The sequence below is a fragment of the Pithys albifrons genome, chromosome 4 (genome assembly GCF_047495875.1).
Source record: "Pithys albifrons albifrons isolate INPA30051 chromosome 4, PitAlb_v1, whole genome shotgun sequence".
NCBI classification, from domain to species: Eukaryota; Metazoa; Chordata; class Aves; order Passeriformes; family Thamnophilidae; genus Pithys; species Pithys albifrons.
In genome coordinates this window covers 19,460,109-19,478,656 of record NC_092461.1, presented here as the reverse complement: position 1 = coordinate 19,478,656, position 18,548 = coordinate 19,460,109, and the positions used below count along the sequence as shown (strand labels likewise).

Genomic DNA, 18,548 nt, shown 5'->3' with positions numbered 1-18,548 from the left:
ACAATTGGAAGATACACTTTTATCTCACACCTTAATGTTGGGGCACTTTAAAACACAGCCCACGCTGGTTTCACATGAGCCTCATGGGAAGGACAGCAGTAGCATAGCTAATGTGTGCACTTTTAATAGGAAAATTTATTGCAAAACTTGTTTTTTCAAATACTTTTGTACAATGCACATTTTCCATCAACCAGATTGAAGTATTTTTCCAGAGGACTGGATCATAAATGCAGCAACAGGTGAAATAATGCCAAGTTCTATATTGGAAAAGGCATCACTCCAAGGTCTGCATGTTGATCAAAGAATGACAGATAATTTGATCCTACACATACAGAAAAGACAAATGGGAGTGAATCTTTCAGTTACTGTGCAAGTGTACAGAAGATATAAAAATGTTACACGCCAGTCTTTGAGACTGTAAGTACGATTTACAACAAACTGTTCTCCCCTGCCCTGGATTGCTTTCCAGTCTGTCAACTTAATTCCTGGTACTATTTCTTAAGCTGTGTTTGCTGAGTCTGGAAATACTTAAAGGAAACTATTCATTAGACTAGGAAAAAAAAAAGGAAAATACAGACCTTTAAATCCAAGAACGTAATTGTTTTTTTCAGGGGAAATCTGAACTATCACTGCAGACGGTATGCAGGACAGGCTATAACTTCAGTCCTGAACAGTATACTGTCCTGTCTCATCTCTGTACCAAACTTAACTTGGAAATCTGACACTGGAGACTGCTTTAATTTTGACAATCACCTTTTCCCTGTTCCTTTTCAAAATGCTTTGGTGCAACAACTCCCCTACTGTCCAGGGCAAAGGTAGTTTTACAGACTCAAGTCCAGGAAAGAAGTAACTCTGATGCCTGACAAAACCACAAGATATTTAAGAAACAGGTTCTCTCCATAATCATTTACAATTGAGACAAAATGACCCATTTTGGTAGCACTGGAGCAACTGGAAAGGAAGCAGCCCATTCTGTAGGACTGTGCCACTCTTCTATCAGTAACTGATCAGAGTACCGATACCAGTCGAGTGTGAAGTTGTTGGTACTGAGAGCATCCCATATCCAAGTGCAGATAGTGCATCCACGGCTCTGTGTTATCCTGGGACTAGTATCATCTGCAGTCTGAATCAGAGAACGTTCTTATGAAAATGAAGAAATTTAAATCTGGTGATAGTTGTCTCTGTCTGTATGAGTGCTGTCTTAAAAAGGAAGTTATTGTAAAGGCTGTGCTTCAATTGCCACAGCTATCAAAATACAGTGACACTACAGGACACTACATTAGACCCTTGAAACTACCGCACCTGCAGAAGGTGCCAGAGACAGTGCCTTTGTTTTACTCAAACATGCAATGCAGGGGTGAGATTTTTTAAACTCTGTTGTGATGAATTATCTTAAAAATAGTGGAACAGTGAAGCAGAGCAAACTGCGACCTTCCCATCCCCAAACTGCTTTCTGGTCAGCCAACCTATCTGTTGGTCCTGATGGACCCACAGGCTGATCCAGTATCACCAGCTTCCTTCAAAGGATAAATCCTGGCTTTTAATTCTTGGGCTATCAGAACTGCAAGACACATTCAAGGTTCCCATACATATGGCCGTGTTCTCATCTTCCTCTGGCAGACAATCACTCCCCTTTGAAACACATCTTGCTTCCAAAAAATATGGCTTATGGTTTCACAGGGTACAGCCTGTTAGCTTGAGCTTTTAAAACCACTTCACTGATTTACTAAAACTGGAACAATATTTATTGCTGTAATCTTTATTACTTTGAAATAATATATAACTAAAGTAAAGTCAAGAAGGTTTTGAAATCTGCCTTCTGGCTTCTCTCTTTTTTTTCTAGGTCGAGCATCTGTTTTAGTTTAGAAAAGTGAAATTTGGAGTTTCGGGGAGTCTTGGAAGCAGAGTTGGTTGTTGCCTGTCCAGATTCACATGTTCTGAAAAACAAAAGACTCAAATGTCTTAAAGGTGAGAAATCAGAATTAAAACATAAAGTAACTGTGAAAGTGCACATATATAATTTGATGAAAAATTTTCAAGGCAAGTAGTGTATTTTCATGTCAAAGTGAGCAGTCAGAAGTATAACTTTGTTATGCAAATTTTAAGACAGACATTTCACATTAATGGCACAAACATAATTGGCTTTTCATGAGAATGTTTGATCTTAAAGGTTGGAAAGTTAAAATTGATCTCCTCAATGATACCACTGAGAAAAACACTTAGTTATCAATTTAAAGTTTACTAAATTACTGATCTAAAATCAACATGACATAATACAGTCTACTTGGCAAAGTGCTTCTTTGAATAGGAGAGAAACAGGTACCTGGGAAGTGTTGAGGGACTGTTCCCTTTAGATCCCAACCTACTGCAGCTTACAGGTGTGATTTTCTTTGCAGATGGAATTTTTACATCTGGTGTCCTGAGGTTAGATTTAATACTTGGAGTGCCAGAATTTTGTGTCTTGGTTGCCAGAAAATCCCTGCTTTTACCATAATGTCTTGTTGTCTTGTTGCATGATTTGCAAGTGACCAGCTATGGAGAGAAGAAAGGAAATATCAAGCCTTCTTCCAGTCTTTCCACCTTGATGTTCTAAAGCAATTTGAAGAGTTATTCACACTATTCTCCAAATACCATGACACAAATATTTGCTTAAGTAAAAAAAGAGATATTAAAAAGTAACATATACTTTACAACTGGTATTTTAATTCAGGTTTCTTAAGACAAACACTTCCTATAGGAAGTTTATCTAGAAATTACTCCAATTTCATAACAACTAACTTCAGTAAACATGTAACTCTGAACTTAACACTGTATAGTGAAATACACAAAACCCCTTCAAGATCAATGAAACAGCATCTGAACTGGGCCTAGGGTATGTTGGGTATACAAGATACATTGGGTATACAAGAGTACCCCTACACATGTGGTACTCATATTTGGCTGAAAACCATAACATACTATGTGATCTAAATTCCTTAGTGTATTTTACCCCTGATAAAGTTATATCAAACACTTTTCAGGGAGTCTTGAGATAAAATATTTAAATTACCAAACTCAAAAAACCTGTCATCCATTTAACTAATAACAGCAAGTCTCAGTGAACAAAGACCAGGGTTTCTACTAGGGCAAAAATACTTCCTACAATAAGGAGGATGTTCCAAACAAAGGGCGCTTTCTCTTCTGTTTACTTCTAGGCTTCAGGGAACTTCCAGCAGCACAGTAAGTTGAGAGGTGCATCAGAACAGATAATGTCAGAGAGTCACAGAGACTGTCAGATATTCCTGATATCCCTTACTGCCATGGCAACTATCCATATTAAGAGACATGAGAGTAATACAGCCAGACAACTTTCTGAGGCACACAATTACACTGACAGAAAAACAGTTACGTGATGGTTCTGGTTAAAAAAACACACTCAAAAGACTGTCACAAAAATGTCTAAGCAAGTTTGAAAACACCTATACAAAATCATTCTTCATTTCAAAGTGTGTAAATTAAACTAAATTCAGATTGTTTAGAAAAAAATTACATTTAGAGATGCCAAAATGAAATGTTTTCAGTTACTTGGGTATTTTGACTGTCTCTAGACGTTGTTTTGTCAGTCCAACGAACTAAAAAAAAAGAAATAGCATTAACTTTTACTGCTTAAGTATTGATGTATTTTTAGTTCTAAATGAAATTCATGTGGGAAAAAAACCCAGCATCACTTAGCACTCTGTGGAAAATAAACAGAGGTGATCACCTTACAATGCAGGAATTAGTGGATTAATCATAAGCACTTCACAACTAGTTTCCACTCCCTGAGCTGGAAATGACGTTAACTCCAAAAATGTTTTAAGCCGTGAAATAGTCCCTATGTTATATGTCTTTTCATAGCAGAAGCAGACTAAAATCAAGTTCTGCTTGCTAAGAAAGGTATCAGAGGTACAACCTGTCACAGTGTTGCTCACTTTAATTTCCAACCACACTTGAATTTTCATTTTCAGCTATTAGATTACTGGGATCTACATTGCTAATTTTGAAAGCTGCCAGTTGCTGACAGCATTTTAAACACTTCAGATGAGAAATACTCAAATCATAATCTGCAGGACAAATGCAAACTGAAGGAACACAAGTGCAGCAAATTGTAATTACATACCAAGATTAAAATATTATCCGGAGTTTAAACTGGACCTATTTGACACTGAATTTTAAACTACTTACACGAATGCACAGGGTGTCCTTACAAACCCTCTCCTGCTACAGAGTAAGTCCAAGAACCCATCGTTATTTCATAGGACACTGTTCTGTTCATCAGCTGCTTAAAGAAACAGTTCTTAATGTGCCCTTAAACATCTGTGATCCCAGAAAAATAAAGCCAAGATTTTAGCTCACAGAATCATAGAATATCCTGAGTTGGAAGGGATCCACAAGCATCATCAAAGTCCAACTCCTGGCCCTGCACAGGACACCCCAAGAGTCACACCATGTGCCTGAGAGCCTTGTCCAAATGCTTCATGAACGCTGTCAGGCCTGGTGCTGGGACCACTGCCCTGGGGAGCCTGTTCAGTGCCCAACTACCCTCTGGGGGAAGAATCTTTTCAGATGTCCTTTCTGAAGCTCAACTATGATCTACCATTTGGGGAGAGTGCTTTATGGAGCATTTTATTTTGTGCTGACAGCAGAGAACCTCAGTGATATTCCCTCAGTTTAATTTTACTAAGTCTTTAATAATTGATGGTTTCACAAATTTTACTCCCCAAACCAGCACATGCTAATCCAAGAAAAGACCAACTGTTCCAGTAGCTGCTGTGCACAAGTGGGTGCTGTTTCATTTATTACAACTGCCATTCATGTAACATGTTCTAAAAGTAGTACATACCCTGGCAACACTAGATTAAATGTATACTATTATTTTTCAAATAGTAGTTATTATAAAAAATAGTAATTAAGTCTCATTCCTGAGTACATGTAGGAAAAATAACTGAAGCCCCAAGAGCAACATCAGCCTGTTGAAATTACCTTTGTAGTTAAGTTTTGAAAGACTTCCTATAAACATCAGTATTCAGACAAATGTGAAAAATTCAATTAATACAGAAGGTAACAATCAATTGATGCAGCCATGAGGGAAACAAAATGAAGTAAAGCTTGTGTCAAAATACATTTGCTAAACTCAACAACCGATAAAACTGAAACAAAGTCATTAAATGTCAAGTTACCGTAAGAAGCCTGATTTCAGCCAATGACATGTTTTGCTTCTTAAGTATGGGAGTATTCTTAGCAATGGATTTAGGTTTTACATAGGTGTATTAAAGCTCTGCATCTAGTACAGTTGCCTGGAACTAGTTCTGCCACATTTATAGGAATAAAAGGAACAGGAAGAAATCTGCCACTTGTGTCATTTTTTGCAAAGCTATGCTAATGATACAGAAGCTGACAGTGGAAATACCAGAGCTTCCTGGCAGGAAGAAACTTCTTACTTTTCAGCAAGAGCTTAGACATCTGCAGAGTCTACTCAGACTGCTGCTAAAGATACCACAGAAAAGGCAGAGCTGTTTGTGTAGCTTCTCTGACAATGTGGGGTCACAGAGGGGGTTGGGGAGGGAAAATCTTACTGTTCTAGTCATTGTGTTCATGATCTATCTACTGTGGTAGGTAGAGTTTAAAAATTTTGATTATAAAGTTATTCCAAAAGAAAGGAAGAGTCATATGCTCATGAAAAAGAGATGTGTAGGTGTGGACTCCTCTTCTGAAAGGTTTCTTTATCTTGTTTTTTATGCCACTGAAACAGGGACATGAAATTGAGGGAAATACCATGTACTCATCAGTTCCAAATAAATGACCTTACCAGAACACTTCTTGACTCCCTGTACTTTTTCAAAAGCTTTGTCTGTTTCATGTTAAGTTTATGGTTCTTCGCCTCTTGTTTAAGAACTTTCTCTATCTGTGGAGACACTTTCATCTTTGGTTTGAGACGCACCCGGTAGCCGTCAGGAACCAGGAACTGGAAGCAGTAAGGACATACCCTTTCTAATCCACATTCTTTAGCTACAGACAAATAAAAGGATGAAATAATTATTTTTTAATGAGCAAACATTAACATGGTATGTTTCAATTTTATCAATACCTAGGTACGTGCTTTTGTGTTTGCCATACACCTGGGGCACCAGAGGCAGCTGAGCACCAGTGTGTGCTCAGCTAAGCACAATTCAAGGTAAGGTTATGTATGGCGTAAGTTTACACGATATTGCAACTGCAGATTTTACTGAAAAACAGAATTCCTCCCTAACAATCTTTTAACAATGGAGGCTCACAATTCCACAAGGAATTCCCTTGTAGGCACACTCTTTCACCAGTTCAGGGACACCAGAGCCTTGTCAAACTCTTTGCCCATTTTAAGTGCGAGAAAACGGCAGAACCTCAGCCTAGGATGAAGAAATGCTCTGAGGTAAATTTCAGACCCAGTAAAAGGCTCCTGTATCTGCCTCCCCAGCTCCTGCTGCCAGAGCCGGACTCAAGCCCCTGTTCCTATCCCTCCGGGGAACACCCGGGCCCTGCCCTCCGGCAAGTCCCACATTCCTGGCGGCACAACCCTCCGGGGGCAGCAGGAAGGGAAGGGAAACGGAGGAAAAGGGAGCAGCCGGCATTCCCACGCTCCTGCCCCTCGGCTGCCTCTGGCGCCGCTCCCCCACCGCAGGAGCCCCCGCTCCGAAGCCGCTCTCCTCCTCCGGCCCCGGGACCCTCACTCGCCTCGGCAGCTGCGGAGCGTCCACCTGTGCGGGGGAGAGGGAAGGAGAGAGAGAGAGAGGGAGAGAAGGACATCGTCACGGCCCGGCCCGGGGGAACACCCGCGCGTCACCGCAGAGCTCCCCCGCCACCCCTGCCCCTGCCCCCCTCGAGCTCCCCTCTCACCCCTGCCCCTGCCAAGCTTCCCTCCCACCCCTGCCTCTGCCGAGCTCTGCCGCCATCCCTGCACCTGCCCCGCAGAGCTCCCCTCCCAGCCCTGCCCCTGCCCCTGCCCCTGGCCCCGCCGAGCTCCTCTCCCACCCCTGCCCCTGCCCCGCCGAGCTCTGCCCCTACCCCTGAACCTGCCGAGCTCCCTTCCCAGCCCTAGCCCTGCCCCTGCCCCTGCCCCTGCCCCTGCTCCTGCTCCTGCTCCTGCTCCGCCGAGCTCTGCCCCTGCCCCTGCCCCTGCCCCTGCCCCTGCTCCCGCCCCTGCTCCCGCCGAGCTCCCCGCCCAGCCCTGCCCCGCCGGGCCCTCCCGCCGCCGCTCACAGCAGGAACCGCGCCTGTCCCGGGCAGGCCTCCGCCAGTCGCGCCGCCGCCCCAACCAGCAGCCGCCGCCGGCCCATGGCCCCGCCGGAAGGGAAGCAGGGGCGCTGTGCAGCGCCGGCCGAGCCCCGGCGGAGCCGCGGCCGCAGCTCCGGGTACCGCGCTCGGGCGGGCCGGGGACGGGAAGGGCCGAGGCGGCGCTGAGGGTCGGCAGGGCCAGGGAAAGGCCGGACGGGCCGGGGGAAAACCGAGCCGCACCCACCGCCCGCTCGGAACGCGGCGTGGAAAGTTTTTCCTGTGGGAAAGCAAACTTTTAACTCAGGGGAAGGAAACATGAGGAAGCATGTTTTGTGCAGGCTGAGGGTGGCAGAGCGCTGGCACAGCTGCCCGGGGACGCTGTGCATCTCGCGCTCCGGAGGCATCCCAAACCCGCAAGGATCCCTGTGCCACCTGCTCCGGGTGCCCCTGCCTCGCTCGGGTTGGGCTGGGTGCTCTCCAGAGGGCCCTTCCGACCTCACGATCCTGTGGAACCCCCCAGACCCCGAGGGACTGCCGTGGATGCCTCGGCCGGGTTTGCCGCAGCTGCAGCTCCAGGACTTCCCCTCCCGCCCGGGATGAGCTGCCCGATCCTGAATTTCGAAAATGCCTACTTTGCTTTATCGCTCAGCAAATGCGCTCCCATTAAAAATCCTCAACCAAACAAAACCCAAGTACAAACCCTCAGCTTTTCCCCGTCTAGTGTGCGCCCTTGGCCCCATTCATTTGCTAGACGTGTTTCTTTTTGGTCTCTTGCTAATGGTGTTCACTTAGGAGATGATCTGCGGCTTCTCGAACGCTTCCATCAGTGCTGCCTCCGTTCAATCCTAAACATCCACTGGTCTGATTACGTGACCAATGTGTCTGTTCTTGAACAGGCAGGGGTCAGCAGTATCGAGGCCACGCTGATGAGAACGCAGCTGCGCTGAGCAGGGCACGTCTCCAGGATGGAGGATCACCGCCTCCCGAAGATTGTGCTCTATGGTGAACTCGCCACCGGCTGCCGCAAGAGAGGAGCCCCGAAGAAGAGATACAAGGATTCCCTAAAACAACACCTCAGCCTTGGCCATATTGACTGCCACCAATGGTCCACTCTGGCCTCCAATCAGGATTCAGGGAGACACACCATTCATGACGCTGCTGCTTCTTTTGAGTATGCACGGAGAATCAGTCTTGAGGAGAAAAGACAACGCAGAAAGAACCGTTCCTTGCCAATGTCACCTAGGGAGACGTTCCACTGTGCCTTTTGTGACCAGACCTGCCTATCCCGTATCGGCCTTTTTAGCCACCAGCACACTTGCAGCAAGTGTGGGTAGTGCCCTTCCCAAATCTCCATTCGCGAAGCCTGGCTATGGTGGTGGTGGTCACTTAGGAGAGGTATTCAGCTGAGCAGGCTTCGATCTTCTATCAAGGAATTTGAAAAAATATAATTATTTCTTATTTTCTAACATGGAGTAGCCGTGGCTTTAGAAATAGAAAAAACGTAGGGGAGAAAGTAATTTTAGGGCTTTCTTAAATAGAGCTTTACAATGCAGTCAGTAAATCCGGGCTTGTTAATGAAATGTTCCTAATAGCTAAAATTAAGGCCTCAGAGGACTTTATTTTTGAATTGAAAATAATTTTTCAATGAACCTCTCAAGATTATACTTTGGTTCCATGTTGCTGGCTTAGCTGATCATGATTTTTGTGTGAACTCTCTTTCCTAAGTGGAAGAGGAGGGATATCATATAATATCTATTTAAAACATGACCTGTGTTCATCAGTCAACAGATTTTTTGGCAAATGAAATAGCCCCTGTTACTAATACTGGTGGGAAAAAATGAAACTATTTTTTCAACACAAGTGAGCAAAAATAGTTCCAACACTTTTAGGGGGGATGGGTCTGTTTTAGTAATTTTTTAGCTATGTTTGCTCCCTAGGAGAGTTGGTTGCAGAGGAAGAATGGCAAGGCAAGATAATGCCATGTTTTGTCCTAGGCCTGGCCTAGCAAACGAGAGATGTGCTGGGGATTTATTCTGTTGCCTGGAGCTGACAGACTGACCCCTCCTTGCCTGTGGAATGGTGCAGGTGCACTACAACACTTGCACCAGCGCCAGCTTTTTTTTTGTGAGAACAAGTGCTCGAGTGACTTGATTAACAAGCACTGTGCTTTACTTATTAAGCAGTGACTAATACAATGCTAAAGATTAATTTTGATTTCTCCACCACCCGCTCCCCCTGTGCCCCCTCCCCCTTATCTCTACTTTGTTCTTCTCAGCCTCTATCAGTCTCGCTGAAATGTTTGTTTGTTTATTTTTTCCCCCTTCTGCTCCTGAAACAACGCTGGGCCATCCCCTTTTTTATCTTAGCTCGCTGGGGTCTCTGTGCATTATGGATCCTTTGTCAGACGGGGAGTGCAAACAGCCCCTCCCAGTGCCATTCATACACACTATGTGTCCTGTCCCGAGTCCTGTCACATGATGGTTCCCATGTGAGGTGTGGTGCTGAGTGTGCTAAACAAAACTCGAGAGACCAAGGGGAAATAACCAAAACCCACGGTCTTGAATTCATGGCTCTCTGCCAGTGCCTTCCTGCAGAACTCCCATAAAAAGTCAGTTTCTGTGCATCCACTGCTGGCAGAACCAAACCCTTAAAACCAGACAACCTTCAGATCCTCTGTGCAGTATTTGTGGCATCAATGTTGTGAACTCATCCACATTTCAAGACAGAAATACCTTCATCTCACTTTCTCCTGGCTTTTGTTCACCAAAACCCTCCCCCCAAAACAGAAACCAACCAAAACCCCCAAGCAACACACTGGCAGAGCCATGTTACTGTTTCCTGCTTCTGTTATTTAGTGGTTTGTAGCTACCACGGCTGGCCAACAAGCTGTTCATCTTGCCTGGTGTTTTGTAACAAAGTGAAAACAGAATGATTTGTGTTGACTTTGGTCATCGTGTATCATTATCGATCCGGGGAGGGCGGTGGGAACGCGCTACGGTGTATCTGTTGCTTCCAGTTCCCCGGGAAGGCGGCGTTACCCAGCAGTCAGTAGAGGGCAATAGAGAAATACAGTTTGTGATGCCTAAAGGATTTGAAGCCCTGATTATGTGTTTACAGAAAAGAAAAAGAAGAAAAGAAGAGCCAGGAGGATAGGTTGTTCAGTTTACTACCGGAGACCCGACTGTGACAGACCACGGAGGACACAAAATTTTCAAAGAGAGGAAAGAAGACCTACTGCAGCATCTGCAAATACCTCCTTTTTTTCTTCAGAGTTACGTGGGATAACTTAGCCAGAACTTATTGATGTCTGCATGTTCAGTGGATTCGGGAATGGACTGGGAGATGCAGAAAGGCACTCTTTGGAGGGAACAGAAGAGGAGGCATTTCAAAGATCCTGCAGGTGACCGAGGTGAGCAAACTCACAGCTTCTTTTTTTGCATGAGATAATAGATGTTCAGTCAGCCATATAAAAGTCATGAGCAAACTGAAGTGAGTGATTGAAATTATATGAGAATTTTGCTTTTCAGGCATGCTGGTGCAAGATTAATTTTCTGTTAAAAAAAAAAAAAGAAGGATAATGATGCTACAGGGATAAGCGTTTCTAAGCATATGTTATTTTGGAGACATGCTAAAACTGGTGACCTGTTTTATGTGTCATATGTTATATTAGAACTGTTTGAAACATGCTTATCATTTTGCAAGGTTTATGTGCTATAGTTCCTAGATTCTAGTTTACAGATAAATATATAAATAAAATGTGATTATTGTTGTTCCTTTTAGTAGAGATTTTTGCTCAGCTTTTGAACAAATGTGACTTGGAGGTTTGGAGGAATTTAGTAAGAGATTTTTGGATGCATGGTGGGAATGCCCTCAGGTTCTTCAAAGGCTTTATGATCAGAAAGATACTGAGAAGTGATAACAAAGAATATAGCAATAACAAAATGAGATAAGCCATAGAAATAAACAGAGTGAGGGAGGGTTGGGAAAGCAGAAAAAACCCCAAAGACTAAGTTAGGAAATAAGCATATGAAACACTTTTCTATTGCCAAGACCTCAGCTGGTGTCACCATAACACTTGGAAAATACCCTCAGGATGTTGGGAACCATTAAAGCAGTACAGATTATCAGAGGATAAACTTCCACTTCAGCTGCCACTGGTAGCAGAAGTGACCAATAAGAAACCTTTAGGAAATGAAAGATGAAGAATCAAAGCACTGACATTCTGAGGATATCACAGAGCAAGTGCAAGGGTAACTAGAGGTCAGTTAAACAGTACCCATCTGAAATAAGGCAGGGTGATAAATAAAAGAAATAAATCATATTCTAAAAAGTTTAATAGATTTTGAAAAACTAATTAAAGGAAAAGTTATCTGGTGTTCCTCCTGAGCATGGTTATGATAGGTAAGGCTATGACATAATGGTTTATCTGTGCCTTGAGTGAAAAAAAAGACATGTAAAAGATTATTGTTAGTTTATACACTGTTTATTACTGTTTATACATACTTCCTTGCATTATGTACCTGAGGGAGGTGAAAGACAACATATACAAACCATGTCACTGTTTTCCATGGTTTGGCAACATCCATCTGATAAGGAATGGACCTCATGAATATCAGAATCCACCTGATCTTGAAAGCTACAAGTTCCAGTTTCCAATTTTTTCTTCCTTTCATTTGATTTGCAGTATTCTACATCTTATTGTATACTTACAAATCCATTCTCTCAAAAGAAAATAGAAATTAAAGATGGTATAGAACCAAACCCTTAGAGAGAAATATACCTGCAATTTAAGGATATCTATACTTGTGTGCCAGCTCTTTTTAAAGTGGTTTCTTGTAGAAATTATTAGCTCTGTATTTAAATGTGAAGCTCTAGGGCAATAAACATTCTTTTATAGCTATTACCTATTTTCAGTGAAATTAGCAGGGTTGCTTTTTGGTGTTTGCTGAAGAGTTTTCCCACAGGTGGAATCTCTATGGATACAGTCAAAGGTATTGTTGTAGTGGGGAGCCACACAGGTGAGCGGCTGGGGCTGAGGAATGGGAACTACTGCTTGTTGAAATCTGAGCTTTGCTTTGTCCTGTGTGACTTTGGAGTATGTTTGGCTTGTTTATGGGCAGCTTATGAAGTGGTCAGCCTGGCACCTTGCCCAGACTAAGGGCTGGGCTTTGAATGGCAGGATGCAGATTGTACAAGGAGACCCTCCTTGCATGGAAGTTATGGGAAAGGCCATCAACTGGTTGCAGTGTCCTTCAGTACACAGACAAATATACTCCTATGCCAGTTCTGCATAGGAGTCCCTGTTGCCTTGAGTCATAAAAAAACTATTCCTTCATTTTCCCTCACAAAACAGTTGTCTAAAAATGTTGAAATCTCAAGCTGGAAGTTCCAACTGTGAAAAAGATGGTGCTAATTAATGTGTTAATTGTCATGTAAACCTCTTTGTTTAATGAGATGTGAAATAGCCCCTACTGCTAGGAATATCAATGTGCACAGGAGTTTGTCCCAAGTGCTCAGGGTCATGTATTGCTGTGCTGCAGAACAACCCTGGACTACTATTTCAGCCTCTTGCCAAAATAGAAACGTTTTATTTTATGATGACTCAGCTGGGTTTTGCTGAGATCTTGTAAGATTTCCCCACCCTATTTTTCTTTGCTGTAGAGTCCAGGCTCTGCCCTAGAGACCTTGCTTTCTTAGGGAAAGATGGCGTGGAACCCTCTTCAGTAGCTGTCGGCTCCATTCCTTAATAAACTTGGAGCAGACTGCTAATGAATGATAATGGAGCGTTTTGTCTGTTACTGGAGCTGAACTTGCAGCATTCCTAACCTCTTCTGGCCAGCAGTGTGGCAGAGCACTGCTGGCAAATGAGTTGGAGTTTGCCACGCATTGTGCTAAATGTTACCTGCATCAAGACAGAAAGGGAACTAGGTCAATCAGAGGAGACAACTTAAACCTATTTTCCATATTGGTCATATTTACTAACAAACAACACAGAAGAGTTATATGCTTCAAGAAAATATTTCTTTGTACTTTTTTTCCTCTTCTGATGCAAAAGGGGATAGAGGAAGGCTTGTCCTTTTTTATTTCTTTTTCCTTAAATTACATTTTTGCTTTTAATTCTGAGCAACCTGTTCTAAGGTGGCACTGGTTTGAGCATGAGGTTGGTCTAGATGACCTCTAGAGGTTTCCAACTCTACCCTGTAATTTTAAACAATTATGCTGTTATTTTGGATTCCTCCTGACTCCAAATTACCTGAGAGAGGAAAAAAAAAATACTATTTTAAGATAATTTGCTTTCCCCTTAAGTTATTATTTTAATTCATTTGAATATGGACCAGGGAAAGTACAAAACAGGTACTTTCAATAAATAACTGTGTTATGGAATAGTTCTTTGCAATTGTTTGTTTCTGAATTTTGTCATAAAATGCTTTGATTACCATGTTCAGCCTGCTTTATAGAATTGCTATTATGCAGAAATTTAGTCTGCTGAGGGCTAAATTGTTTCAGAGGTGTACTCCCTGCTGCAGTCAAAAAGTGGCTTCTCACACCTGTTTGTGGTATCCAAAGTTGGTCTCATGCTTGAGAAGCTGAATGTCATTGTTAATCCTTTCAGTTTTATGCTTAGTGAGTCAGATGGCAAGAGGGGGTGAAATATTTACTGGTAAAGTAAGTGAAATAATATGAATTTGAAAAATACATGTTGGTTTTTCAGTAATCCATTTTAGCTAAGCTTGTTCAAAATTAAACTGTTTGCCCAGCTGACATCCTTAATTCATCACTCTTGCTGAAACCTAGATCTTCAAAGCCATTTACAACAGCCAAACAAACACATCTTTCATTAACTTTGATTATAATGCCTGATAAAGTGCACAGAAGATCTGAATCTTTAGAGATGACAGTGATGGACATAATTTAGACACAGGAGAGGTAACAGAATCAAACTGATGCCTAGAGTGAACTTTAATCCAGAGATTCACAGTCAGATGTAGGTGGGTGGTGCAGTGCTCCTTATGTGCTTCAAGACTGCTGCTGAGACACAGTGGCAGCACAGCATATTGTACCTGCACTGCCAAGTGAGCACTTGAGTCATCACTGCTGGCAAATGTGGCATTGTCCCCAAACCTTACTCCTCTTTTAAAGGATAATAAGCTGGAATGGAGAGGATGTAACTACTTGCTAGGTCTGAAGCAGCTACAGTAAAGAGGAACAACTCCATGTGACACTAATTTAACTAGAATGCAGTATCATTGCCTTGATTAGTGATGGAAAACAGGAAACTTCTTCAACGAGGGTTGTATTATTGCTGCACAATTCTCCAGTATTGAAAGGATCTAGGCTTTGTAAATTTGGCCTGCAAGCAAGGCCCTCTGCTTTCCTGTGCCACTCAGAGATTTTATACAGAAAACAAAACAGCAAGGGGTAGATGATTCAACAGAAGATTTTTTTGTTTTCTAAAACCCCAGAGGTCTCTGCTTAAGCATCCCAAGCCAGAAAAAGCTAAGAGTAGTTACATGCACGTATGTTAAACAAACATCAGCAGAATTGTTATTAACTTGCTACATATTTGAAGTGTGGGAAGGGCCTGATGCAGTCTCTGGAGTTTTTCAAGAAGACACATAGACATATGCTTTTATGTATTCTTTTCATTATTATTAGATAATGCTAACAATAGTGTTCAAGTATGGTCTGCATCAGTCTCCTGAAAAATCATTTTGGCCCTCAGTGGAGAAAGACTTGTTTTCCTTCTTCAGAGAAGTAATTTAAGGGCTAGGCTGATGGCAGCGCAGACATAACAAAGTTTGTTAATTCATAATCAGTTTGTGCAAATGAAAATTATTTTTTCCTTACTATGTCCTTAAGTAATGTTTTCCTGATGAAAATGTGTAGTTTGGGGGTTTGTTTGTTTGTTGTTTTTGTTTGTTTGTTTGTTTTTTGTTTGTTTGTTTTTTATCTCATCCTTTCTCCAAAGACAGCCTGAGATCTCTGCCTTCCTTATCACTGCTTGGAAAAAAAGACCTGGCTATCATAAAAACAGGAAAGGTAGGAAAATGGAAAGCCTGAAGGAGTAAAAATCCAGACAAAGATGTACTGGCATTCACAAGGTCTATGAGAGCTTGTCACAGTGCCTGATGGCTCTCAGCTTCTGTTTCATTTGCTCTGCTGGTTAATCATTTGCTTGAGTGCTCAGGTACCATAGTGATGGACACACTACCATTGCCACAAACTCAGCGTGCTGCATGTTTATTGGAACATTATTTTTGAAAGAAAACCAAAAATAAATAGACCTTTTGAAACTCCTCAGCATAGCTAACACTGCAGCTTACTTTCCTCTCTAGTAATATAAATTACCATGGTAGGATATAGGCTTCTTCCTCTCATTTTAGATTTATTTCCTTCTGCTATTGATATTCGTATCTTTCTCATTAAGTGGTTTGAAAGGTTTCAGGCTTCTTCCATATGTTGAGTATTGCACATTTGTGCATTGGCCTTTCTGTGCAGCTATTGAGATGTTAGTTCCACTGTCATCAATATTATCATCAAGGAAAGAGCCTTGGAATAAGAGCCAAAGGCATCCTCGGTCTGTTAAGCCCCAGCAGTTTGCTAAGTGTGACCTTTGAGAAGCTACGGGTATAAAGTTCAACCTTGAAAATCTTGGCCAGCAACTAACTGCCAGAATGCCAATTGGCAAGCTGTTCTTCCTTCATCTCCAAATGGGAAGCCTTGTGCCTGAACAGCTCCAATGCAGTGTCTCTTCTGCAGTATCACGTTTTGAAGTCTGATCCTTGCACAGACCTCTGTTGCTGTTGTTACTTTTTATAGCACTGTGCTACTTATATCTCAGTTTGAATATTAATGGTGACCACCACTGGGAGGTTAGCACTGAGCAGTAGTTTCCCACTGAGGCATTGCTGTGCTAGCATCCCTCCAAGATAACTGCACAGAATATGGAAACAAATGTTATCTCTTTATCATGAACACCTTATGAGTTTGCTCCTGGTTTGGTATCCTGAATTGCTTCACAATGTTGCTCTCTGAACACTGGTGCCTGGAGCAGATAGAAGTAGCATGCTGGCAGTCTATGAACCCCCAGAACATGGCATGCCCAGGAGGAAAACTAAACCACACAGACAGGAGGGGATCAGGTGGAGTTACATGCAAGGTATGCATCCACTGGAGCTGGATAATTGTCCTTCAAACTCCACTGATCTTCATAGCTTTCTTTGATTTTGTTTCAGCCCACAGGAGAGGAAAAAGACATCCTTTCCCTCTTACATTTCCCTCACATAATATAAAGGTACCAAATATTTTTTTCAGGCCTATCTTACCATCTGCTCTGACAGCAATTAGGTCACCAAGTGGTGTTGGACAAGTTCCACTAACACATGGTAAAAGCATGCAGAACACCTCAAAACTCAAACAGTGATGCTGGGATGCTTCTTATGTCTCCCCAGGATGAGGTAGGAAGGGTCTGCTTGGCAGGAGTTGGAGACACAAGTGGGAAGACAAAGCAACAGCATTTGAATCCCCCATTTTACTGAGGTTTGGTTGTTTGCTTTTTTTTTTTTTTTAAGTACAGTAGAGCCACTAACTATGGCAATCCTATAATTGTTTGTGAGCCAAAGAGTGAGTGAGACCTGTAGGACTTATGGGTCAGTACAGTGGTCTCCTCCCTAGCCTGCTGCCTGTAAGATCTGAGCTGATGTTGTTACAGGGGTGGTGGGAGAGTAGCAAGGACTTAACCTATAAGGATTTAATGGGGAAGGCATTGGAATTGTGATCCTCTCCTCTCTGTCTGTTCTTCTGTGTATGAGACTTTCCACCTTGGCATCATCTAGTGCTTGGAACTCTCTAGGATGCACAAATCTTTGTAAAACATACAGGTAACAGCTCTGGTGCTCTGATGTTTTACTGGAGTGAAAAAACAAACCTTGAGGAAAGTGGAAAATGGGCAGTGCTTGCCTCCTCTGCCTCTTCTGACTCCAGCGCAAGTGCAGGTAGTCACAGCCCTCTCCCAGGTAGAAAATGGGCCTAAGTGCAGAGGAAGACACCAAATGGGTTATGGGGTAGTATTGTGGGTTGTGGAAGTAATACTTTAACAATCCTGGTGCCCATACTATGATTGCAAAACTGGCATCAGAATACAAGTTTTTGTGTAAAATAATTTTTTTGCTGTAGTATTGCCAGTCATACAGGCAACCCTTCCTGCCTCCTTTTTATTAACATGCAGTAATTTTTTGGTTCCTTTTTCTTTTGGTGACTTTGGTTACTTTGGATACTTTTGGTTGCTTTGCTTATTTTGAATCATTTTTTTTGTATTCCTGTGCATTAAAGCTGAGGGGTATTCATGCTGTTCACAGGTAGGGTGCAATTAAATCCCTGATCTTTCTTTTTCTATGGTTGCTCCATTTTTGAGAACCACCCTAGATCATGTGCAAATTGAGCATGGATAGAGGCATCTCTTGCCAACAAATTTGTGCACTTGGATTTTTCCATGGACTGTTGTCTGGAACTTGGCAAGTCTTTCCAATCTTTCCTGGATGAGCAGTTCTGGATTGTTCACCAAGATTTTTTGGAGTTGGAGTGAAAATAAACACAAGCTTGGGATGCTTAGTGCAGACTCAAACCAGGACTTACCCACTGTTGGCCCAGAACCAAGAGATTTAATTTGGCCTGTTATGGATTATGATCCAGTGTCAGAATTAGATTTTGAGTCTGAATGGCATGAAGCATCTGTGATACTCGTGTAAATATATGGGCTTAGTGCTTGCAATATGTTTACAGCCTCCTATTCATTTCTGACTCATGGTGTTTTCCTTTTTGGCTCCAGTGGGAGAAGCTGTGGGCCTTACTGTTGGTGCTGGATTTGGTCCTTTTGATAGTAACAAAATCTGCAGATATGTAGAAACATAATAAATGCTCAGAAGTGATGATCAGAAATGAGTCCATTTCTAAACAATCTCAACTTCTGTAGGAATGGGCAGAGACAGAGTTTATGTAGGTTGCATAACTGCAGCCATTGACTGTTCACTTTCATAATAGGAGATCCATGGTTTTTCTGTCCTCAGACACTTGATAATTTTGGCTTAAAGCAGGAGGCCCAAATCCAAACTGAGTTCAAGTTTTCAACGTGTTTAGTTAACAACAGGTATTGGTATGCCTGGAATCAAAAGTATTGTAAGGCAAGGAAAACAATCACCTGGGCTGGTGATGAAACGGTTAATGAGGAACTAAGGAGAAGAAAAACGTAAATGCTTCTAGAGGTGTGTTTAATTTTTCAG

At 42.4% G+C, this 18,548-nt stretch overlaps 1 protein-coding gene and 1 long non-coding RNA gene across 2 annotated transcripts in view; one reads left to right on the top strand and one right to left on the bottom strand.

Annotated features, from left to right (window-relative positions):
* Window positions 1-100: 100 nt before the first annotated feature.
* On the bottom strand, window positions 101-7,835 carry C4H18orf21 (chromosome 4 C18orf21 homolog). Its single transcript, XM_071553597.1, has 5 exons — window positions 7,255-7,835; window positions 6,730-6,752; window positions 5,828-6,027; window positions 2,324-2,532; window positions 101-1,937 (listed from the first exon to the last, which is right to left on the bottom strand). Exons 1-5 carry the CDS (start codon window positions 7,671-7,673, stop codon window positions 1,784-1,786), a joined length of 1,005 nt encoding a protein of 334 aa, XP_071409698.1. The 5' UTR covers window positions 7,674-7,835; the 3' UTR covers window positions 101-1,783.
* LOC139671182 (uncharacterized) overlaps window positions 7,302-18,548 on the top strand; it is an 86,811-nt gene continuing 75,564 nt past the window's right edge. The window contains exon 1 of the long non-coding RNA XR_011697685.1: window positions 7,302-10,678. This is a non-coding gene — a long non-coding RNA (uncharacterized lncRNA). The remainder of the gene's footprint in view (window positions 10,679-18,548) is intronic.